Here is a 25,163-nt window from a genome sequence, read left to right as displayed (position 1 = left end):
TCTGGCACAATGTCTGTACTTAAGGTTTCCAAGTATGTGTCTGGGGAGGAGATCTGGTGGGACGGAGCCCGAGTCGGCTTGGAAGCAGTAGAAACGGATGTCACACTGGAAATTTATACGGTGCGGTTCAGGGAGCAACGGCTGTAAATTGACAAGTGATGCTTGTGAGCAGCGTTACCCGTCTGTTTCCCTTTCTCTCATCTTCTATCTTTTTCCGCTCATCTTTTCTTCTTTTAGCGTAGCTGTTACTTCTTACATCTGTGCTCGCCCCGAGCATTATTGTTAACGGGTGAGAGATACAAAAACAAGCCAGAAGACTAAAGGGGGTGGGGGAGTGGGGGGTGGGGGGGGGTAGCTCTGCGCAGAGACGTGGGAGAAAATTACTTGTATTCCCTGTGTGACATGAAATAGTGACAGACAAAAAATGTGAAGTGCATTTGAAGCCAGTATCTTTAATCTCTGAAATGAAGCAGTGTTTTGCTTGGATGAATGTGACCCTTAAGTCCTGTTTTGGCAATGGCGGGGAGAGTGTGAAATGAAGGGAAACTGTAATACAACTTGAACATTGTAATACAGTGTCACCAGCACCAACATTTTCTATAAGCCCTGTCATTTCTTCCTACAAAAATATTAAATATGACCTAAGCTATAAGGCCACAGTGTTGAGGCTGAGTATGTGTGTGTGTGTTTGTGTGTGTGTGTGTGTGTGTGTGTGTGTGTGTGTGTGTGTATCTGTGATATAATTTGATCGAGTCATTCTACTGTATAAATGTCTCTAATGGCAGCACTCTTCTTAATAATACATGATCCTTTTTTCTCTGTCCCTCCTCTCCATCACATCATGTACGGAGTGACGGCCACATGAGCCACCAGTACTGATGCACTTCCTCTGTGTGCAGCAGGTCAACCAGACATAGAGAGCGTATGCAAACTGTATATAACAATAATATGATACTGAAACAAAGATGCACACAAAGGAAGACAATTGGCTACCTTCAGTAATTTGGCAAGTATGGAAAGTTATTTAGAGGTTGGAGACTATGAGCGTTTGTGGCATTATCATTTACCAAATCCATCATTGATATCCATTTTGATTTATAAAACTTACATTTGTGAAACTTCTGTTTAAGAAAGCCTCAAATCTGATATATGTTCTGATCATGAAAAGAAAAAAAAAGCCTAACAAAAAAAATCAGACTATTTCCTGGGGTGTCCTGATGTTTCAACTGTCCATTTATGGCAAAACATGCTGCGGTTAAAAATGATCACTACACAAAATAGCACAAATTGAGCCATCCTCTAAACTGCACAAAATATGCTACTATGCAGTGTTAAATCTGTCCATGTGGAGAGCATGTGTTGGAGTTTGTGGAGGATCACAGGAGCTGTAGTCAGCCAACTGAGCCACAATCTGACAAAGACATCATCGACCCAGTGGATATTTTTAATAATTGAAAATGTTATTTCGTTTTTGTTCAATATAAAATCAAAATCGTTACTCCCTAAAGTGAATCCTTCTGAGAGGATGAAGTGTGCTGGTGGTGATTCTGCTTCACCGTGCCAGGCAGCGCTCACGCTGCCTGGGCAGCTTCAGCAATGACATCTGGCAGGCTGTGCTTTTCTCCCACCAGCATTGCCGCACACTAGTTGAGAACAGACAGATGCCAAGACCAGTGTGGCAGCTCTGTCTTGCACCCTCTCTCTCTCTCTCTTTTTTTTTTTTTTTGTCTCCCAGTATACCAATCGTCTCTGATATGGGAAACATGCTGTCACATCTGGGCCTTCTAGAGAGAAAGAGAGACGTGAACGGAGTGATAATATGAAACAAAAATGGGTGGAGGGATCACCAGGGCGCACAGACAGGAACTCTCACACAGCCGCTCTCATCCACATACGGAACATACACACGTACATGTGAAATGTCACAGGCCCAAACATCAATGTGGGTGCCATGAGGATGATATCCCTTTAGGGTGACAGCTTGATAAGAAGGGTGTATTATACTGTAGCGCCAGTGCAGTGAGGTGCACGTTACATGCCGCACCCCTACCTCGTCTTTTCCGCTCTCTCCCCCTCTCATTAACCTCGCTTCTGATTGCCCCCAGGACTCCCTTGTGCTAATTAGAGGGGGGGAAATATGTCTACGATGCATGCACTCCTGTACAAACACACACATACACACACACACACACACACACACAATTTTGCGCTGCTGACAGAAAGGCTGCTGTGACTGTAGGTGTGAGAATGAAAGGCTCATCTGCTATTGTGTTTCATCTACTTTCTGAATGTGTTGGCAACTGCAGGGTTAACCCCAGCAGGTGACGGTTGGCAGCACTGTTGATTCCTTTTACACAGACAGCCTTCATCTCCGTAGTGCTCACTTCTTGATTTAGCACGGCTAAATCAAGAAGTGAGCATTTTGTCTCGACATGACACAATTAGGGCTGAACAGGATGTGTAACTGTGAATTGATCATTTCACTCACTCCCTCCCCCGTAAGTCACTTATTATATTGGATTTTGCCATAATAATCCAAACAATTTATTTCTTAATGACAAATTCAAATAGAATCAGTGGATTAAAAAAAAAAAACAATAATATCATTAACGTAATTCCTTCATGTTTTAATGAGGATTGACCTCTTGTGGTGAGATGATCAGGAGGATGCAGATTAACTGATTGCCGAGATGAATTGCTTCACACACAGACACACACACAAGGACTCGCACAATGACCGTTTCCAGCTCCTTAGCGAATTACAGCCTATTGACAGAGAAGCTGTGCAGCCTCTTCCAGCGCAGACATCTCTAATCGTACTTTGACATCTCCATTCAGGGGGCTTTTGTGTACTGGGGAGCAATTTGTGAATAAAGAAAGGGCCCATTCTCCTTTTTTTTTTTTTTTTTTTTTTTGTTTTACGTGCTGTTAGGGACAAGCACGAGCTGACACAAACATGTTGTGGGAGTTGTACAGCAAATAGCCATTTGTACCTGGACTGGACCTAGGGAGAAGTGGGGAAGAAAGAGAAAGAGGGATGGAGAGAGGTGGAGGGGGGTAATAGATAGAGGGAGGCGGTGGGGAAATGGAGAGCGAAAGAGAGAGTATTTAAGAGCACTTGAGTGCCAGCATAGATGTAGTCACTTCTCCCAGTGGACAAAACCGGGCCCCTCTGCACCATGGCATGATTTTTCACTTTAGCAAGCACCACTCAGGACTCCTCCTTCAGTCCCCCTCTCCTTTCTCCTCTCCTCTCAGTCACTGCGTGCTTCAGTGATTCCATCATTCCCTTTCATTCACTCTGACTACAAGGGGCACAAGTGCGCACACTCACACACACGCACGCACACACACAATTTGACCCATTTGCCCCACTGCCATGGGTAGTAAATAATTCCATTGTGAGAGCCATTAGCGAGTATCTCAAGGGTTAAGAGGGGAAATACACAGGCAGTCAGATGGGCGATTAGACAATAAGAAGATGAAATGTCTACTATTGTTTTGTTGCTTAATTGTTTCACAGAGCTCACATTAGACCTGTGGCTAATTCATATACTTAATGTCCTCTTATTTGCCCTGTTTTCTTTTTTTTTACTCTCGAGGGCCTACATACTGTAGAGATGAAGACATTTAAACACATACACACATGTGCACAGACTCTCACACACATTATTTGTGTTGCTACCTCTCTCACATGTGGCAGCAGGTTACTCTGCCAAAATCTAATGATCAACAGACCCGGTTCCCATCACTGTTAAGGATTCAACATCCCTTCAGACTTAAGGAAATGTAAGATGCAATTATGCAAAGTATAGAGAGGGCAGAGCCAAAACTCTTCGCCTGTCCTCCTGCATTCCAACGGCAAAACCAAAACTGTTTGTGTTAATGTACTGACCTCTGTGCGTGTGTGTGTGTGTGTGTGTGTGTGTGTGTGTGTGTGTGTGTGTGTGTGTGTGTTTGGGTGTGCGTGTGTTTCTGTATGAGTCGGGCCTAAAGCAATGCAGCTTGCCATTTCACTTGAGGACTGCACCTTACATGGCTAGACCACAGTTTAGCCAGTGACATAGCCTTTTAAGAATTAGTGTCACCAAGCCAGAAACCTCACAAGGGAGACTGACTCTGAACAGTGTAATGCATCTTAATTGTGTGTGCATGTGTCTCTGTGCATGCCTTGTGTGTGTGGTGTGTGTTTATGTGTCTGTATCGCCCCCACAGCCTGCAGCCAGTCCCGTACACATGAACCTGTGGACACACTAACTGGTCCTCTGAGCCTTTAGTTCAGCCACTGTCAGAGGGATCCTTGTATTTTTCCACAGGCATGTCAGAGGATAACACAGTCCCTCTGCTGTTTCACTGACCTCCAACTACACACACACACACACACACACACACACACACACACACACACACACACACACACACACACACACACACACACACACACACACACACACACACATACATCAAAGCAGCTCAGCGTAGTGCCCGGCACTGAGTTAGGGGCACACTGGCCTACTCACTCAGCAGGCCGCTGGCACACACCCCACATCTGCCTGCAGGGATTGCCAATGGCAAGCATGGTCCCTGTGTGAGTGTGTGTGTGTGTGTGTGTGTGTGTGTGTTTGTGTGTGTGTGTGTGTGTGTGTGTGTGTGTTCGTAAGAAAAATATAGCATATAATCTACTTATGTGACACATTTTGTGGTAGCATTAGTAAACAAGGCAATAGTTTCTATGTTTTATCATTTCAAAACTGCTTCCATTCCACCTGAAATATCAACAATTTCCACTTCTTTTTAGTCAGCCTGTGGTCTACCCTTTGGGGGGAAAAAAAACTTAGATTTTAATCATGCAATATATCAGCTAGATTCCAAGACAAGGTTCCAGTAATTTTACTGAACATTTAGGAAAAACAGAACTACACAAAAAAAGTCCAACAATTGCTAGTACCCTCGCCCACTTAATCTTCCCATTTTTCATAAACAGGGAAATTAAATTTCTTCCAGATAGCAATGTAGGCTGGGTAATGAATAGAATAAGACATTTCCAAGCCTTTCCATTTTCTAACTTTCAATACTAGCTTAGTCAGAAATTAGCATACCATACTGATTTCTTAAAAAGAAATCAGACAAACAGGTAGATGTAAATGGGTATTGGGTAGCAATGAACAAGAGTTATATGCAACATGAATTATTAAAGCACCTAGGCACATTTGCTGAGGGGAAGATATGGTGCGTGTGAATTATCTCCGATCAATATATAGAGTTTAGTGGTAACATGGTTCCTAATTACGCCCCCGTTTGACCACACGCTCACCTCTTCTCCCACCTTTTTGTTTTCTTCTCTTTACAAGCTCTGCTCCCATCCCACTCCTCCTCTGTCAGGCGCTTTGGCTAACACACAGAGCAACTATACAAGCACAATACAAATCAATGGGTTCGCACATTAACACACAGACGCACAGCAGACAAGGTGCGGGCTTCAGGACCTCTAACCCAATCACCCCTAGCCCTGCAGGTTGATCAATAGTCAGAAAAAAAAAGCATTAACAGCCCATCGCACTCTTTCCATCTCTCTCATTCTTCACTAATAATTCTTTCGATGTTGTCTCTCTCACTCCTTCCCCTTTTCTTCTGCGGCAGAGAGGAAAGTTTATTTCCCAGAGCTCCTTAGAAATCCCAGAAGCCTGTATGCCCCCATCTCACCTCCAAGCCACAGCCAGACACCCTGTTAAAGGATATTACTATCATTACCCCCCTCCCTCCATCCCAACAAGACTCAGACAGAACCTGGACATTAGCTAATCCATACTTATTGCATCTGGGTTCCTCTCACTGCCTTGTAATTCGTATGGAGAGACATATTAGCACGACATATTAGGCTGGCAACAGGTCTACGAGGTGAGATGCTGCACTGACACTGAATTGACTTAGCCGGAGCCTCGTGGGATGTTGTAGGGCACTGCTGCTAGCTGACGACTCGGGCCCAGTCTGCCTGTATTGAGTTTCTGTGATGGCTGTTTAGCTTGTGGTGCTACACAGGGCAGAGAGGGGGAATGGAAGGTGCTCCGGCTCATTGCATTTACTGACAGGAACCCTGCAGACCACAAGGCTATAGAGATCAATAGCATTGCACTGCACAGCACTGCCAGACCAGGCTAGACGCAAACATAGGAAGATTGCGTTACACATAGGCTGGAATCAGGACAAGCCTACAGTGATATCAACGCAGCAAAAACAATTCATTTTCGGATGCAACATCACATCCCCTTTTCAGACAACGTCAATATAAACACCGCTGTACATTCATGCAAACACAATAACGTAATCTGTCCCCAAATCTGATCGACACGCGCACACAGGTTATGTTTTTGTCTGGTGATTCTGGGCCTAAACCTCCAGGGGGGCCCTGCATCCCCTCTCTGAACAAACAGAGCAGCGGCTTGCTTCACTTCCCCAAAGTCACCGGGGCCAAACCCAGACATTGTGTGGCTCACCGGCCTGCTGACACGGCCACCCAGCCTGCCAGGGATTTGCCGCTGGGTCATAGAGTTGACATTTATTAAAGGAAGTTGCATGGAGAGTTACGGGGAGTTGACAGTCCTCTCGTCACGTCGCACTTCAGAACTCAGAAACCTGCACGGTACACACCCCTCTCTGTTTCCAACAATAAAAGAAACAATGAAACTGTTAAGCACTGTATGACCCTCCCAGGGCCCACTACAATGAGAATGACAGCTTTCATTTCCCTGACTAGTGCCACTGGAGTTTGGAGTTCCTCCCTTGGTATTTCAACTTATAACCATTTTCAAAAAGGACCCCCTCACATCTAGGAGGGTATAAAATAAAGATGTTTGATCATCACCAGATATTTAAATCTTATAAAAACTAACAACACATACACACACCCTTCTAATCACATGCAAAAACAAAAGCCTATATGTTGAAATTACTCTTAAGTGGGTAGAATGAATGATTGTGAATGAATATTTGTGGGCCACAAGGGAGAATGCAAAGCTTAGTGGACCATGAGGAACAATGAAAATCTAAAAGGGAGAAGTCAAGTGAAATGGATTGAGTGTGTTGAGGACCAGATGTGCCGTGGATGGATCAAACATCTGCTGGTTCTGCAAGGCCTCAACGGTCTTGAATGACCCCCATCATCTCAACTTTCTCACTATGACTCCTAGTAAACCTTTTGTTCTTCACTATCTGCCCCCTCATATAGATCAAAAGTTGTTTTAGTGAGTGTTTGATTTTATTCTGAGCATCCAAATTAAAAGGTATTCATCTGATCTTACAAATGTACAGGGATTAAAAAACATTCAGATTTTACAGTGCAGATTTGATTTTTTTCTGTTATTGTTCTCAAGTCTGTGTTTTGATGGTCTAGAGCTTTTCTTGGTGTATAAGTTACAGTACAAAGAAGCAGCACCAGATGGTAATGGTGTTTATTTTTGCAGTAAGTAATCACCATTCTGGAACTTATGACAGTAGACAGGCCCAGGGACCTGGAACCATGCCCCGAGAGACCTGAGCACCACTTCCTGTCGTACCCACATGATCACAGACGCACACATATGCGATCACACATACACACACACATACTCATGCACACATAAACATGAACATCCTCTCGGCCGCTGGTGATGTGAGCCCCTGGGCCACAGGGATAGATGTGTTCTGGCACATAGGTTGGGGGAGTGTGAATTACACTGCAGCCACACTGGCACCCTCCGCCTCCAAGATGAATGAGCCAACTTACATGCCAGGCAACAATTCCAGTGAGGCAGTTTAAAAACAGGGAGACTTCACCGTGTGTGATTTGGGACCATTTTACTCACTCAGTGCACTATTTCACTCTGATAAAACAACAGTACACACTAACGCACTTCTTACATTCAGCCTTAGGTTTAATTTACAGTAATGTTATTAGTCTGTTTTTCTCTCTTTCTTTCCAAGTCTGTGTCGAGAAAAATGTCTTTAACAACATATTTGCAAGGTGCTAAACTAGACAGAGAAATAATTAACTTATTACCATAATTTAAAATATCCATTTCACTCACTTAATTATTTAATTATAAATGTGGCTAATAATTAAACTTACTACAACTACTTTTAACCCAAATTATAGCCTTTAATATATATATATATATATATATTTTTTTTTTTTTAAACTTTCCTAAATACATGCATGAAAGTGGAAATTGCACATCCAAATTTTCTCATAAATGTATCAATGTCTAGAAAAACTAAAATAATACTGGGTGGGTGCAAACCTTTCTTATTTGAATTTTTATACTTTAAATTTTAAAATGGAAATGAAAAGGCTTGCTAAAACAAAGGTTCTTTAGTAATTTGGTCAATTTTATAATGCATTATATTTTGTAGCTTGAATACATTACGAACTATTTTAGTCCTTATATTTTATTTTATTTCTTTCTAGGATGTCAAAAATCCCCCAGTACTGTCTCTCTTTATAAAGTGTGTACATAATATTGTACAAAACTCACCATATATTATTTTTCAAATACAGATAAAAAAAAAAGCGACTTGCAGCGACTTCTACTTTATTAGACAGTTCAACAGAGTAATAAAAATTGATTTAAATTACAAGATGTTAAATTTGCATGGTCGGCTGCCGGGCCAACTAAACCATCACGACATACTGCATAAAAAAATTTGAGCACTTGTCCAGCACTCACAGCAGACAAACACTAAGATTATACAATGCTATAAGGACTGATTTACGATTGCCAAGTCCTGAGCAACATCTTGTTGCCAATTCTCCAAATAGTCTGTATCACAGATTCCTAGTTAACATGACAGACACAGACTCCTTTGGGGCACCCAGACCCCCTAGTGGCCCTTCCTCCATATGTGAGCCAGGGCAGCAGTGAAATACTGTCGGGGAAAGGAGTGGGGTGGAGGGAAGGTACCAGAGAGAGAGAGAGAGAGAGAGAGAGAGAGAGAGAGAAGAGAGAGAGAGAGAGGAGAGAGAGAGAGAGAGAGAGAGAGAGAGGCTCGAGTTAATGGTCTTGCATCTTCCTGGCAGCATGTCAATAATGGCTCTGATCACATTAAGTAAAGAGTCCATTAGCTTATTCTCTTTCCTCCTGCATGCTCCATAGCAAAAACACAGGAGAAAGCTGAAAAGCTCCTCTAATGCAGTGTGTCTGTGTGTTACAGACACCTCTGTCTGTTCCCAGCTAGACCAAAACAAAACGACTTGGAAGGTTTACCTACGCTGTAATCCATTATCCATTCAAATCTATTTCCATTTACACAGTGACATGAAAGTGATGTGTGGATTATTTTGATAGTGTGAAGATGAGTGTTACACCCCAGGAAGTATCGAGGAAAATTCAGGAAGAGTGTAATGCATTTTTGTTGTACATTCAAACTATTCAAAACCTTGTATGCAGAATAGCCTGAAACAACTTGTCACATATGGGTTTTATGAGCTGGAGCCCTAATGTAAAGTTTTCATCTGCAATAAATACAAGTTTATGCTTTTCTAAGTTTCACCTTTTTTGAAGCATCATTACTTACCAAAGACTGTGTTCACTACCCATTACTAGCCTCAGGATATAATGCGTAAAGGGGCGGGTATTACACAAAAGAGAAACAGAAATGACTGATACATCAAGACACAGTACAAACATGTAACAATGTGGCCAAAGAGCAAATTGTGAGCATATGTTAATGCACCTTCTCTGCACCGGCCTCTTGCCAAAATAGTAATCAAGACAAAGGAGATGTGATATAAGAGGGAGAGAAAAGCAGGTTGTCAGCCCCCTCCCTTGCATCTCTACCAACACACACACACTGGACAGACAGACCATTTCTCAGCTGCTTCACTGCTCTCCATTGGCCCTGGAGGGAGCACAGCGGCCCCCACATCTGTCTCCCAGGCCCACGACAGACCTGGCTGCTGCATCCAGACCCAGGAGATCACACGAATCATCCTCAATTAATGTGAACCATCAGGCGTTCCCTCGCTGCTTCCATCACTCCACCCCTCTTCTCTGAGGCATCCCCTCTAGCTCAGTGCTAGGTCCGCTGAGTTTTACACATTGACCGTGGCTACGGTTCCTTAGCACAGTTGGGTGAGGCAAGCCAACGTTATTGTGTATGCTTTGTGAAAAGAGACAGGGAATCAATACATCAGTCCAGACCCAGACGCTGCTCACATGTAAGTGCTGCGAGGCGGTTCTTCAGAGGTTCTGAACTCAGAGAACAGTCGACTTTGCTCTGCAGCGCACCGGGGCCTGAAATGGCTTCCATGTGCTGCCCCATCTGCACCTCTGCTGGGCTGTGGCCAAAAGACTGTCCTTTCCACTTTTTAAAGATGCAGAGGGACAGCTTTAAAACAAAAAGGGGTGGTGATGATGGTGGTGGAGGTCAGGCGGGGTTGGATGAATCAGAGTTTAGGAGACCTTTTTAAAAATGGCAGGTTTGTTTTCAAAAACAGATAATGAAAAAAGACAAGTCAGTGGGAAAAGAAACGGGAACTGTTTACTAAAGGCCACCTGGAACCTAGGATGTGCCAGATTGTGACTCACCCGTCTGTGGTAAAGTCCTCTATAATAACCCCTCCTGATCCCCCTCCCCATCCTTGCAGTCTGCAACTGCACTATAAATCTCACTCCAGTCGATTAGTGTGCCCTTAGCAACAACTAACACACAGTCATGAATTTTTAACCAAAGCCATGAGTTAAATCAGGTTGAGAGGTGAAGGCAGGGTATCTCGCGGCCTGTTGGTTGATCAGTGTGTCTGGCCCGGCGAAATAAGCCCTGTGGCTTCTTCACATTTACTCACAGCAGAGCCCAGCAAGCAGTCCTCTCTGGCAGTCATGAGCATAATATTGACCAAGGCAATGCCCTTTGCATGGTTGTTAATTGAATTATAAAGTAGGAATCAAACTTGAATAGATCTGTTCCAAGTTGTAATCAGCAACATGAGCTGGTACAGAGGGTCCTGTCTGGACTTTATTGAATCACCTGTGTTTCCATCTCAGCTGTCTTTTAAAGGGGTTGACGTTATATGGAAAACAGGATTTGGCAAGTCTAACTTTTGTGTCTATGTAGGTACATATGCTCTTCCACTTTCCTCCATTTAAATAAATGGCTGCCATCTTTTAACAATTAAAGATTGTGACTATTGCATTTGTTGTATATAATTAAGCTATTGGTGTGCACAAATGAACATCAGCGACAGTAAAATACGATATAACATTGTTTTCAGCTGCTGTTTTATCTCCTGTATCTCATTTACCACCAAAACTGCACAAACAGTCACTTATTAAAACCAGACTACTATCAGCGAGGCATCAAGGCTGATCTGTAAGACTTTGCACAATACTACTAAGAGTATCTCAGAGAGACAATGTGGGAAAGTTTCTAAAACAGATGTGAATTTGTTTGGCTGCTATTTGTTATTTTTTGCAATCTAATGTATTGAAAGACACCTGTAAACCACACAATACTGCCATAGATTTCTTTTTCTTGTACTTATTTCAAAAAAGCTCAGTTAAGTTAAGTGATAGTTTATTTAGTGAAATGCCTGGTACTGTTATAAGATACCGCAAGGTGACGTAATTGATTGTTCCCCAGAGAGACTACTCTGTCCATCTGATGATAGGATGACATGATTTTACTGTTGACCACTGAACTATATGTCTATGTACAGTAGATTATCTTCTTGCTGTGGAGAAGAAGAAGTTATTGCTTGTGCAGTTTAGAAAACATCCAACATCTAAGGTAGATACACAAGGTCACATCCATAGTAACGCATTCTTTTGATGCGCAGAACATAAAGGAGGAATTTACAATGATCACACAGTGCAAATTTCAACCTCTATGATTCTTACAAATGTCCTCCACCCACGTCTGGACGTAGCTACTGATTTCCCTGAGGTCCATCACAGGGGAAGAAGTAGAGCTGGTTGTTCACACATGACCTCTGACCTGCCACTGGGGATCCAATGGGGGAGCAGCCTATGTCTTGGGAGCTCCTGCCCTGTGATGTGATGGCTCCAGGCAGTGGGCTTTGCGTGAACCCATCCCCCACGATACCCCTTGCCACTAGATCCTCTGCATTATTCATACGGCCCGATATGGTGTGGGGTGGGGCGGGGGAGAAACAGAATATGGAAAAGGAAGCGCCAAGGTTCAAGACCTTCTCAGATCACAAGGAACTTCTGCTTAACCTCCCCTGAAGTGGCGAACACAGGGATAGAGCAGTTTTTTAAAGGAACTGGATCTGAAAGCAGGACTGGAGATCAATGGGGATTCCCTCGAGGCGCGGTGGAGATCGCATTCACTGCAAGGTGATTGTTGAATCAATGTGGTTCCCATGGTTCACTTTGCCATTGTGAGAACTGATCCTCCTAGTGCAACTGTCTCATGATCAGTTGAACTGCTGTGATGTTAATGTGGGACCAGTGTAGCTGTCATTCTACAAAGATGTACACAATTGCACATCATGCCAGTAAATGTAAGTATCGTGGATGTTATGTGAGAAAGGCTCTATGTGAGTTGGAGATCTCCCATTTGATCTAGTGTATACAGGCACAGGTCAATACGTTGTTTTAATAGCTAATATTTTCCTTTTTTTGCTGTGTGCTTAGCATAGCATCTCTCTTCATGCTTGCCAAATAGACTCAGCCACTGAGTATGATAGGTGATGATTAGTGAAAAGCGTATACATGTTAAGCTGCTAATCCCAAATGCACACTATGCAACCTAACAACGCTTCACACCCTGGCTCTTAATACAGCCCGGCATACAACCTGCTAATTGCATAATTGCCTGATTTGTTTTAACTGACAGTAGTGCCCTGGTCCATGACAAGGCCATCATTTGCTCATCCTCATTGTCAGCAATTTGCAAGGTGGATACCCGACTACACACCCACTACACAACATTCAGCGCCACAGTATTAGAGACAGCCATGAATTAAGAATGCATCGCAGCGGCAGAGAGATGAATAAATACAGCCGTTGCTAGATTAATTCTGAGAGACATGGAGGCAGGCAGATAAAATAAACTAACAGCAGCAGGCTGTCCACCAGATAAAGTGGGTACCCTATCGTCTCTCTTCTGTAATTACTGGCTAATAGTCATTAACCTGGCAAACAGAGGTTTAGCTGTATTGTTTAAAGGACTCTGGGATGCATAATGACAGACTAATATGTCATAGCACTGGTGGAGATGGGGGAGGGGTGGATTAATGAGATTTTCCTGGAGGGAGTGTACAAGAAGAGGTGGGGCACGCCTGGAAAATATAGGGGAAAGAGGGCCACATTAAGCTAATTGGAAGATGAGTGCCTACTTGTAAAAGTGCTTCTAATGGCATATTTGTTTCTCTCACAGCATCACAAGGCTAATGCAGGGGAGTGGAGTTGTGAGACTTACTGTGGTAAGGACTACAGGGTCCTCTGTTTGTCTACAAATGTGTGTCAACACACTTTAGATAAGTCACTCTCGTACAATTCATGCATTTTTTTTTTTTTTTTTTACACCTTTGCTCGTTTATAATTTTTTATGGGGGTTATCTGCATTAAGCATTTTTGTCTGGAAATGAAGATAAATCCAGTGTCATGAATGAGGTACTGCAATGATATTTAACAAACAGCCGTGTATTGAAAGGTTCTTGTCATAAAAACCAGTAGTAGTTTTCACAGAGACTGAGTTATCAGGTTTGTCCCTTCACATCCTTTTCTTGGCCGATTTGTTCCATTTTTGAATTTGTATCGACTCTCTGCTCTAAGCCCGACCCCAGCCTCAATGCTTGTTGACTGGCCTCCAAAACTCAATTGACCAAGTGAACGAGGAGGGCTTGGAGAGCGTCCTCTAGCCTCCTCACAGGGTCCTGTGCATAGCAGAACTGTTGACCTGTTCTGACAGCTCGCTGGCCCCTCCACGCACTAATGCTTTGCAGTTTGGCCTGTGTCACTGTGTTTTGGCTTTTGTTTAACTTCATGTGTAGGGAAGTGAAGGCACGGGGTCGGACTACTAGAGGATAAAATAAATGTCTAAACCCTGTTTTTCTCCAGTCAGTGATTGCAACAGGTGTGGATCACTGTGTGTGAATTTGATGGGCGGCACTGGTCAAGCCATATTTTTGATGTGTGTAAAAATGCAAAGCTTTTTATAGTTTTTACTTAATGATTTGACTTAATTCTCGAGACTAATCCCTCACACTTATTAATGGAGCTCCTATTAAGATTACCTAATTTTTGGGAGCTTGTGGTTCTTATTAATGTTATTTCAATCTTAATTTGAAGAGCAAACATCAAAGTGGGGCAGCTTGGAAAGTGATATTAAGAGGTCTTAAACTGGCTTAAATTGAGTTAAACGTGGCCTACGAATGATCCCAAAAATGCAAGTACTCCCTATTGCTATTTGCTGCAGCAGACACCCTATTCGTAGGAATTATACACTTAAATTTTACTTATGATTTTTCTACTAATCAGAGTTGTAATTGTAGGCTAGTGTATTTAAATGTAACACTCACAAATTAATCTTTTTTGTCACTAGAAAATATCAAAGACTGCTCCACTTCTTAGAACTACAATTTCTTAAGAAATGTTCTGGTTGTGGAACTATTTAAAGATTCACTTTCTAATTTGCTTTCATTTTTTGTTTCAATTAAATCAAATGGAAGTACTAATGCCCAGATGGCCATGCAGTATGAAATAATAGTGCCCAGGCTAGAATTTAAAGTCATACCTCCAGGCAAAAACTCCAGAGCGCACACAGAATGAAAGTGTAAAATGTTTTTTAATGTATATTTAACAACAAATACCCCAGTGACTATTGATGTTTCGTCTCAGAAGAATCTATTTCTCCAGTATATCTGAGGGCATGATATGAAACCACTCACACTTTTATTTTCTCTGTTTTTCTGCTCTTCTTCCTCTGTGTCTCTCCCTTACTATCTCTCTTTCGCTGTCTCTCCTAAAACATTTATCTTCTGTTTTCTCCTTACAGGCCCTTTGTGCTTTGTGATGTTGGTTTTTACAGCTTTTTACTCACCAGAGTTGCCATTTATGTTTTATAGATGCCAGCAGCTAGGAGCACATTTGAAATGTTACCATTTCACTGTGACTAATTGTCATCGCTTGTGTTGCTCCCTTGATGTCACTTGTGTTTGGTCCCCCAGGAACCCGTGTGTGAATTGCAGTATTTACACTGTCTCTCTCCCTCTTTCTTTCATCTATTTTTATCTTGTTCACACGAACACTCATACCATCTTATATAACAACAGCTGTGGCAGCATTTATACAGTATGAGTATAATTTTGTGAAGAGTTCTGTCATCAGTGCTATGAAGCAGCAAAAGATGTGGGTTCATACACAGGGACAAAAGTACTGGGTCAAACATTCATTGCCTCAAACTTAGTAGCTCAACCACAAAGTCAATTCAGAATCCCTTGCCATCTCTTGATGGTTGACAATGTGCACATTTTCATGGAGTCTAAGCTTTTTATTTTTCAACCATGAATAGCACATCTCCGAAAGACTCTGGCCAAGTAAAGTGTTGTATTTGGAATAATGCCACAGTCCCATTGGAGTAGTTCTGGTCTCTTAGGATGGAAACAGCAGAACACAGGAACAGGAAATCCAAAGTGTTGTTATAAATAATCTATTGTTATTATTTGTTATTTTACATTTTTGCCCTTTTTCAGCCACTGTCAACTAAAATGCATCATTAGTTAAGAGTGACTGTAATGCCATGGTCATTTATTAAAAAGTACTTCATCATTAATATTTAAGGTGAAACAGGTTGTACATCCTTTAAACCTTACTTACATAATGACATGATAAATATTTAAGGTAACACAGGTTATACATCCTTTGGACTTCAGTAACATAAAAGCATGATAAATATGCAAAGGAACACAAGCTCAATGTCACTGTCAAGGCATCCTGCAACACAACCTTAAATAAACATGAGTTTTTCCTCTTTGAATGTCCATAGCCATTCCCTAATACATAGTGTAGCAGTCCCATCCTCCCTCAAGCCTTTCACGGCCTCAGAGACAGAGAACACACAGAAAAAATCCTGCCAACCAAGGTGCGATTAGTGGCTTGCATTAATTATTCTATTATTTCTGTTACCCACTTTTTCTCTGGCTCACACAATTTTGTAAATATCCCTAGGTACCGTTTGTGTACAGAGGGAGTTATAGCAAGAGTCCATGTCTTTTACAAAGCTGTTTTACTGAGTCTCACATCCCTACAGTTCTGGAAGTCACATAGACTTACTGATAGCCCCACCTCAGTGATTTTGATTTGTTTGCTTGAGACTCAATTAAACTCTTGCCTACTCTCATCATTGTGTGATTAATGATCACATTTGTAGGGCTGGCTTATAGAAAAAAGTAGATGGGAAAGAATGACAGGGGAGGGGGGAGATTTACTTACATGTCGCTCCAGGGGCCTCTGAATTTCATGAGCAGAAAAGCTTGCCCTTACAAACTAACCCCTGCTCTATCTTTTCCTTTGACCACACTGATTATTCACAATCAATAATGGTTTGTATTTTTGTCTTCTCTCTTGTCTCTTCTGGGGCATCTAGGATGCTGCAGGCAAGGTGCTGGACCGCTGGACCATCATGTCCAGAGAAGAAGAGATCATCACCCTACAGCAGTTCCTTCGCTTTGGTGAGACCAAGTCCATTGTGGAGCTGATGGCCATTCAGGAGAAGGAAGGTCAGGCAGTAACAGTTCCCTCCTCCAAGACAGACTCCGGTATTAGGACATTCATTGAAAGCAACAACAGGACCCGCAGCCCTGGACTCCTGACACATCTGGAAAACAGTAGCCCATCGAGCATTCACCATTTCGAGAATATTCCCAATAGCTTAGCCTTCCTCCTTCCCTTCCAGTACATCAACCCAGTCTCTGCCCCCATGCTCGGCTTGCCCCCTAATGGCCTGCCTATGGAGCAGTCTGCCCTCCGGCTCCGGGAGCCCAGCCTGCCAAACCAAGGTGAACAGGTGGAGACCAGTGAGTCAGAAGTGTCTCTGTCACCCTTTCGCACAGGCCAGAGTCCTAGCCGTGGAGCCATGGGAGCCATTAACAACAACATTGAACCCAAGACAGAGCCCAACAACAGGGCATCACCCATCTCGCCAACCCCTTCTACCCAGCAAGCTCAGCAACAGCAGCAACAGCACACACAGCTCCAGCAGCAACAGGGCCAACAGCAGTCCCAAAATCAACCTCAGCAACCCAACAGCTTGAGTGACCATCAGGTCCACCACCACTTTGTAAAGGATGAGCAGTCTAAAACCATCACCCATCCCTCCTTTTCCTCCAAGATGCATCGCATGCGCCGCATGGGAGCCACTTCACGTAAGGGTCGCGTGTGCTGTAACTCTTGTGGCAAAACCTTTTATGATAAAGGCACACTTAAGATACATTATAATGCTGTACATTTGAAGATCAAACACCGTTGCACCATTGAGGGTTGCAATATGGTCTTCAGCTCACTTCGCAGCCGCAACCGTCACAGTGCCAACCCCAATCCGCGATTGCACATGCCCATGCTGCGCAATAACCGCGACAAGGACCTCATTCGTGCCAATTCAACCACTGGCACACCCGTCATCTCAAGCACCAAGAATGGTGGCTTCACACTCACCAGCCCTGGAAGGCCACCACTGGGCTTCACTACTCCACCAGTAGACCCTATGCTTCAGTCACCCCTGCAAAGTCCACTGGTGTTCCCCTCCCTGAAGTCAGTGCAGCCAGTCCAGCCAGTACCCCCATTCTACCGTACACTCTTGTCCCCTGCTGATCTCGTCAGTCCTCCAGTGTCACTTCCGACCAGCCCCATCCTGCCCACCACCACTAACAGTACCACCCTAATGGACCAGCAGCAGCAGATCCTGGCTGCTGCAGCTGTGGCTTCACATAATAATGTTCATGTGTCAGAGGCTGGACCTATGTCCCACCGCTTACCTACGCCAACAGCCAATCAGGACCTCACTGGTGGCAGCAGTGACCCTACACCGAAAAAGAAGCCTCGTAAATCTAGCATGCCTGTGAAGATTGAGAAGGAAGTGATTGATGTGGCAGATGAGTACGATGACAAAGATGAGGATGACGATGATAACATGCACCAAAATCACCACCATCACCAGTCATCCCTTCTTCACAACAATATCAAAATGAATGGAAATTGTCACAGCAACAACAGTGGCAGTGGTACTGGGAACCACAGTGGTGGTAGTGGACAGCAATCCCCTTCTCAAGATGAGATGAGCCCTGGATTAGCTCTGAGAGGCATGATGAGACAGAGTGAAGATGAATGCCGGGAAGGGACTGGTAGCGACAGCAGGGGTGGAAATGATCTGCGAGGCTCTGGTGAGCTACGTTGCATGGACAGCTTCACCTCTGAGGATCAGGACCATGAGAGGGACTTTGAGAATGAGTCTGAAACCTCTGATTCCAAGATGTTCTACCGTGATGAGCTCATGGATGTGGAGGAACAGCAAAAACACAGCAGGGGTGGAAGGGGTCTGGACAAGGATCATGACGATGAGGGTGGTGAGGAAGCCCATTTGAGAAAGGAAATGGAAGGCAAGTGCCATTCATCACCCTCCCCTCATCAGCCCCCTATCAAGATCAAGGAAGAACTCAACGATCCTACTTATGACATGTTCTGCATGGGCCAGTATGGCCTGTATAATGGAGGCATGGCAGCAGCTGCTGCCGCTGCTGCAAGTATGGCAGCCCTGCATGAGAGCTTCATCTCTTCGATGGGCTACGGTGCCAGCCCACCCAAATTCCCTTCTTCTCAATCACCAGAGGGGGATCCATGCTCAAGTCCTGACCCCAAGATCTGCTATGTTTGTAAGAAGAGCTTCAAGAGCTCCTATAGCATGAAACTGCACTACAAGAATGTGCATCTCAAAGAGATGCATGTGTGCACTGTGGCTGGCTGCAATGCTGCTTTCCCTTCCCGGCGGAGCCGAGACAGGTTAGTGCTAGAACTTGGTGATGTTTCCTTTTTATTTTAATATAATTGCAAAAGTCGCAGGTAGGTTCAGTAGAAATGTTTAATTCAGTATTTATTATCTTCTATATTTTATGTAATGGCACTACATACATCTACAGAATATAATTCTTTTTAAGTATTTTTGTGAGATATGGGTTTTCATTTGATGTTAATAAAACAGGATTAAATTGCAGTATTTCATTACTGTATGACATTTCCTTGCATAGGCTATCACTTAACATCTGTTAGCTAATGGAATACTGAAAAATGAATTCAGGGACATCTGCTCCTTGTCAACTCAAAGTTCAGAAGAGTAGGGTGTCAGGATGAGAAACACACACACACACACACACACACACACACACACACAAACACACACATACTTTCATACAAGCACCAGGTTGTATCCATCAACCCTCCAGCAGCAGTGTGTTGTTTACCTGCCCTTACTACCCCACCTTGTCACAGGGAAGTGAAGGCGCATATATTAACATAGACAGCGGTTTGTCAAACCACTGCATTTATTAGCGCATTAGGAGGTGAGGCTAGCCATGCTCACCTGGGCTTGTTAGCACATATCAGTCCCACACACTCAGAATATATATACAGCAGTAGAACTGGCAGCAGATTGATGATGGAGATACATACACATCACAAGTGCCCTTGGCTAGTACAGGATCCAGAAGGGTTTAAACTGTTTGCAGCATGGGAGTGACTTTCAAGTGTTAAATTAGCCAGCATTCAGTCATGCTTAATAAGTAGAATTTCTATGTCACAATCCTTTATAGCTAAAATTGTATCCATTAGTGCTAGTTTTATTAGACAAATTAAATAGCTATCAGAATAAATGTGAATTAATATTTTAAGGTGACACAGACAATCATATTCAACAACCATGGTTACTTGGCTGAGTTATCCAGTCACTCAGCACAGCAGGCACATAATGTAAAACCTTGAAACAAATTGTAAATACCCCCCGCCCATCTAAAATACACAGCACTCATGCTCACACTCTTTCTCTTTAATAGAACTCAGCTGCTCTACATAAGTTTTTATTCACTCCAAAAAAAAAAAAAAATTATTAAAGTGAGACTTTAATTTTAGTAAGGGGCAAGTTGCAGCTCCTTTTCCACCCCAAGCCTTTTATTACATTTGTTGTTTTAGTGGCATCTGTTCCTACCAATGTTTGTTCATTAGCAGCATGTAAATAGAGCAGGTGATTCTGGGACTATTAGAATGGATGTGGGGGGGGAACAAGGGGAGCAGAACAGGAGACAAGTAAGCGTTAGTGAAGGTGCGACCCTGCTGCTCACCTGACGCAGCTGTGCCGACAGCAGCAAGATGACAGGAAATGTTATTATAGCATCCACTGCCTCAGTGTGCTGTACTGCCACCAGTGAGTTTGTTAGCTCCCGTCTTTTGACAAGGCTTTAGAAAATAGAAAATGCCCGAGGCATGATCGGCCTGCTGTGTAACATGTGCGCACACACACACATATGCACACTCACACACACACACACAGGAATATGTACAAATAGATAAAAAAGAGAAAACTATTTATTTTCAACTCTTCAATAGCAAAAATAGAGTTCCATAGTACGTTCATCAATTTAACATGAGAAAAGTTCTTCATGGCAGATAGGAGCTAAAGTGCCGCTGGTAATCAGCAGATATTGCTTTGTGTTATGTCTTTGAATCAAGACTTTCAGTTCCAACAGCTGGACTGATTTTTTGTGCAGTGATGTGATTTAGTCCCTTTCAAACTGGAATCTGTTGTTATGACCCCACAATGGCATATGAGAAGTGAGCAGAAGAAAATAATCAGAAAACAATAGGGAAAAGGTTAGAGGGGAAGGTGCATTTTAACATATATGCAGCCAGGCATTTGCCAAGCCAGGGGTGAGTGGACTGCTTTAGGCTTCAAAGATTAGATGACACTGAACAGAGAAAGAGTAACACCTCAACATGAACTCCTTCTTTGCTCTCTCTCCTCCTGTGTCACTCTGCATGTGTGTGTGTGTCTGACAGTTTGACTCCATGATGAGAAACGCCAGTACATGAACGCCATTCAAACGCACAAAGTGGCAGAACATACAAGAGACAGAGATGACTTTGTAGCAAGGAGGGACAATTGTGAACATAATGCATCTGTACTTTATAGCTCTGGGTGGGTGAGACCTAAGCACTCTATTGTTTCCATACTTTTTCTGTGGGGGATAAATTCCTGATGGCATATGGGACATATTACTCTGCTGCTGGTTCAAAAGGGGAACAAAATAACAGAAGAAGGGCATTGCATAGCTAAAGGAATCCTGGGGCTTTTAGACGAGTCAATAGACAAGCCAGGCTCTCATCAAATCTGTCCCTGGATAATCCTCTAATGATATAATGTATGTTTGAGTGTAATGATAGCAATAAAATGGGAAAATAATTTGGTTGTTTTCATAAGAGCAATTGCCCTGATAAGATTAAGAAGCTGCATGTACAAAGATATTTGCACAAAATAATGTTTAGAATGTTTATTACTAGTAAATGAGATCAAGTCAAACTTCATTCTTTCTCCTAATATGATTTTTTCGCCAACGGTGTTGGCAGAGCAATTAATAAGCAGCTCTTTGCAGTGTTTCACCTCAGACATAAAGGATTGATAAAAACGACAATAATCAACGCAATGTAGTTCTCTTCAGAAAATAAAAAACTAAGAACCATTAGAATAATAACCACAGTGAATTTTAATAAGAGGAAAGGTAAACCAGTGTTTTCTTCTTGTTGTTGTTTTTCAGCTGAATAATATATGCTAAAGCGGCATTATAATATGCAGTCCTGCTTGGCTTCCTCTTCTCAGTACCTTCCAAACAGCTGTTGACATCCAGCAACAGGGAAGTCTAAGTGCCTCTGCATATATGATTAGTCCGTGAGTGAAAAGCCAAAGGCACGTAAACACACCATCAGACAACGGCATCAAACACTCTCATATCAAAGTGAAGAAGAAAACTGAGGAGAGGTCATTTGATCTACAGAGAAAAACAACCGAGAGCCAATGACATTGTCAGAGTAGGACACTGTAAATGTGCTGCCATGGAAAAAAGAATCACTAGTGTTTGTTTAGTTTGGATCCCTGCCCTATTTATAAGACTGAAGAATGAACAGCCGATCTCACACACATGCATACACAAGCGTGTTTAAATGAATTTCCTACGTCCTCACACACTCTCACACACACACGCATACATACAGGAGAGGGGTTATTCGTTGTGCCCTTGAGCAAACATGTAACGTGTGTGTTTTTGAGTGTAAAACAGAGAGCAACATAAGTGTGTGTGCGCGCGCGTGTGTGGTTTTACAGTGGGGTGTTTTCTCGCAGCCTCCTAGCCGCCTGCTGCATGGAGGTAAATGATTGCATATTTATTGTGGGGAGCGAGCAGCGTCGGCAGAAGTGTTGAAGACGCTGCATGATTAACTGCTGGAAAGGCGCGTATACAAGTAATCATCACCATTATTAGTCACGTTAATCATATTTTTTAAACTGGTGACAAGACTTGCCTTACTTATCTCATTTTTATCAGCCTATCCTGCTTCTTCTTTTTAGTTTTTTTCTTTTTCTTTTTTTTTTATAAACCTTCACTCCAGCTTTTTAACCTGCTCCTTTTATGTCGCTAAACCAAGTAGGTGTCCTCCCTCATCCACGTTCTCATGGTGCAACAGTGCACAGCCCATCGTCCCCACACGGGCCACTGCAAACGGAGAGTGAAGGTTAATTATGTTGGAGAGGCTCTTTCCTTCCCTCTCCTTCCTCTCTCTGTCTCCCTCGGTCCCCACACGGCATGTGGGCCCGGCTCCGCTGCTCCACAATCAGCTCTCTGTTTGTCTCTTATAAACAAAGGGCACGCGGCTCATAGAGAGAATATGTTAGCAAAAGGCACTCACCCCAGTTGAATATTATCTGCTGATCAAAAGACGGAAACTTGAAATATTACATCCCTTTGTTTTCTTGTGATGTATTTTGAGAAGAATAAGGGGAAATATTTCATTCTTAGATGAATAACATATAGACACCCACGCGAGCACAATGGCATCAACGGAATTTCAAGTAATTTTAAATCATAACTTGTACATAAAAATGTTTTTCATGCATATTTAATGACTATCCACTCTTTTATTTGAGGATACTCAAATCATTGTTTGCAGCTTGTGCTGTTGAACAGAATTAAACAAGCAAAGGAGATATAACAGTGGCAGAGAGTGATAAATGTTACTAAAACTCTTGTCCTCCCACTTACACCCAAAACCTCATAACGCACCCCAAATGACAGGAAAGACAAAGAACCACTGGTGTCAGTTTAATACCACTCAGCTTTCTATCTCATTTACGCATTATGAGTCATTTAGACGACATACACACATATACACACACACCTATACACACATGTACACACTGACACAAAAACAAGGGCAAGGGCCATCAGATGATTAACGCCGGTTGGGACATGGCACACTCTCGCTCTACCTCCTCTGCACAGTCAAAAATGGGCTCTCTGGAGGCCTCCCCCATCTTTTGGGCGAAGATGAGACTGTCAAATTGGTTTGCCAGCCACATTACTGGCCAACAGGGAGGCAGAGACGGGGGGTGGGTGGGTGGGTGGGTGGGGGGGGGGGGGGGGGGTATAAGGAGTTGGGTTTGGGGGAGGAAAGACAGAGCGTACTGAGGTGGTGGAGTGATGGTGGTGGAGTGATAGAGGGGATTGGGAAATGGGGCAGAAAGTCTAAATCTGATAAATGAAGGGGTAAGTGCATTATGCCCACTGTGTGAAGATTCAGCTGACTTATTTTGATTATTTAGGGCCATGCAGCGGTGCCGACACAGTAGTTCAATAATGTTTATGCAAATAATCCTAAACTGGACTCTTTCTCTCCTCTTCAGATATTGAGATGAAAATAAATTCCAAATGGTTACTAATGATATCTCATAAAGTGACTTTTTTCTTCTTCCATCTATTTTATTTGCATATATCTGTAAAATGGATAAAGAGATTGCAGTTGTAATTGTGAATATTTTTCATTTAGATATTGTTGTAATATTCTGACAATGTGGTGTGCATTTTGAGTATTTAAAATGGCAACTGTAGCTATAGCGCAGACTACTTACTGCATGATATTTAGCATGTTTGACTTTAGTATCTTACAACTGAGATAGCGATGGTTAACTTAGAGCTTATTAGCAGTGAGAAGGTGTTGTTTTAGAGATGGAGACATGTTGCAAAGGACCTGCCTACTTGAGCATCATCAACAGCATCCTGAATTTCAGGCTTAACAGAGCAAATCTATGGCCCCTCCTCACATCAAAGCCTGTTGGCTGGTATCCCTGCAGAAATTGTGTCCATTTTCTCATTTACTGATCACTGATTATGGCATTTTTCAGACTTTCTTGAAGCACTCTGGCCTCTCACAGCCAAGCGTCCACACATGTATATGACTAGACATGGATACAGCGCTACAGACACTGAATCATGACTCCCATACTCTAGCCATAAGCTAACACCATATGGGTGCAACTGTACTATCAAAGGATAAAAAAGAACAAAGGATTTATACAGTCTTTTTGATCGAATCCTGCTATATGGAGGTAGTATATTTTCTGTTATACACACACACACACACACACATACAAGCACGTGCAAACACACACACATGTACTGTGACAGCCACAGCCAATCGATTTGCCACGCTCTCTCTCTCCTCAATGCTGACGATGCTCGAGTGGACGGGCTCCTGGTTGCTTGGTTCACAGAAAAGGGTCCCTCAAATGAATGTATTTTTACCTCTTGCAGGACAATGTCGGATAGGGAAGTAAATAATTAAAGGAAAGGGACCCTTTTTGACTGCATCAACCCTGCCACTGCTGGTAAGCTCTACTATCCATTGTGACTCCATTTTTGCCCATCCTGCTAAGGATGACCCTTGTCTCTTTTTTTTTTCCAATTTTTTTTCAATTTTTGTTTTGTTTTTCACACGTGCCCTCCCTGCATGGAAACCCTTCACATTAAAAGGCACTGAGTGTTTGCATATTTTCTTATTTGATTTAAGTGCTGACCTGATATGAGAGGAGTGGGCCTTGTGTATGTCATATCTGACACCGGTCATTAGTTGCTTAAG

At 42.9% G+C, this 25,163-nt stretch overlaps 1 protein-coding gene across 5 annotated transcripts in view; it reads left to right on the top strand.

Moving 5' to 3' along the window:
• bnc2 (basonuclin 2) overlaps positions 1–25,163 on the top strand; it is a 167,810-nt gene that overhangs the window by 135,973 nt on the left and 6,674 nt on the right. For 4 of the 5 annotated variants that reach the window (XM_056370710.1, XM_056370701.1, XM_056370718.1 and 1 more), the window contains one exon: positions 16,585–18,992. In XM_056370710.1, coding sequence (XP_056226685.1) covers positions 16,585–18,992 — 2,408 coding nt within the window. Of the gene's footprint in view, positions 1–16,584; positions 18,993–24,838; positions 24,913–25,163 lie in introns of all 5 variants that reach the window. The other variant, XM_056370736.1, reaches the window with a different exon arrangement.

This window comes from Seriola aureovittata, chromosome 3 (assembly GCF_021018895.1).
Source record: "Seriola aureovittata isolate HTS-2021-v1 ecotype China chromosome 3, ASM2101889v1, whole genome shotgun sequence".
Lineage (NCBI taxonomy): Eukaryota > Metazoa > Chordata > Actinopteri > Carangiformes > Carangidae > Seriola > Seriola aureovittata.
Note: the sequence above shows the minus strand (reverse complement) of the source record. Positions and strands in the feature narration are given on the sequence as shown.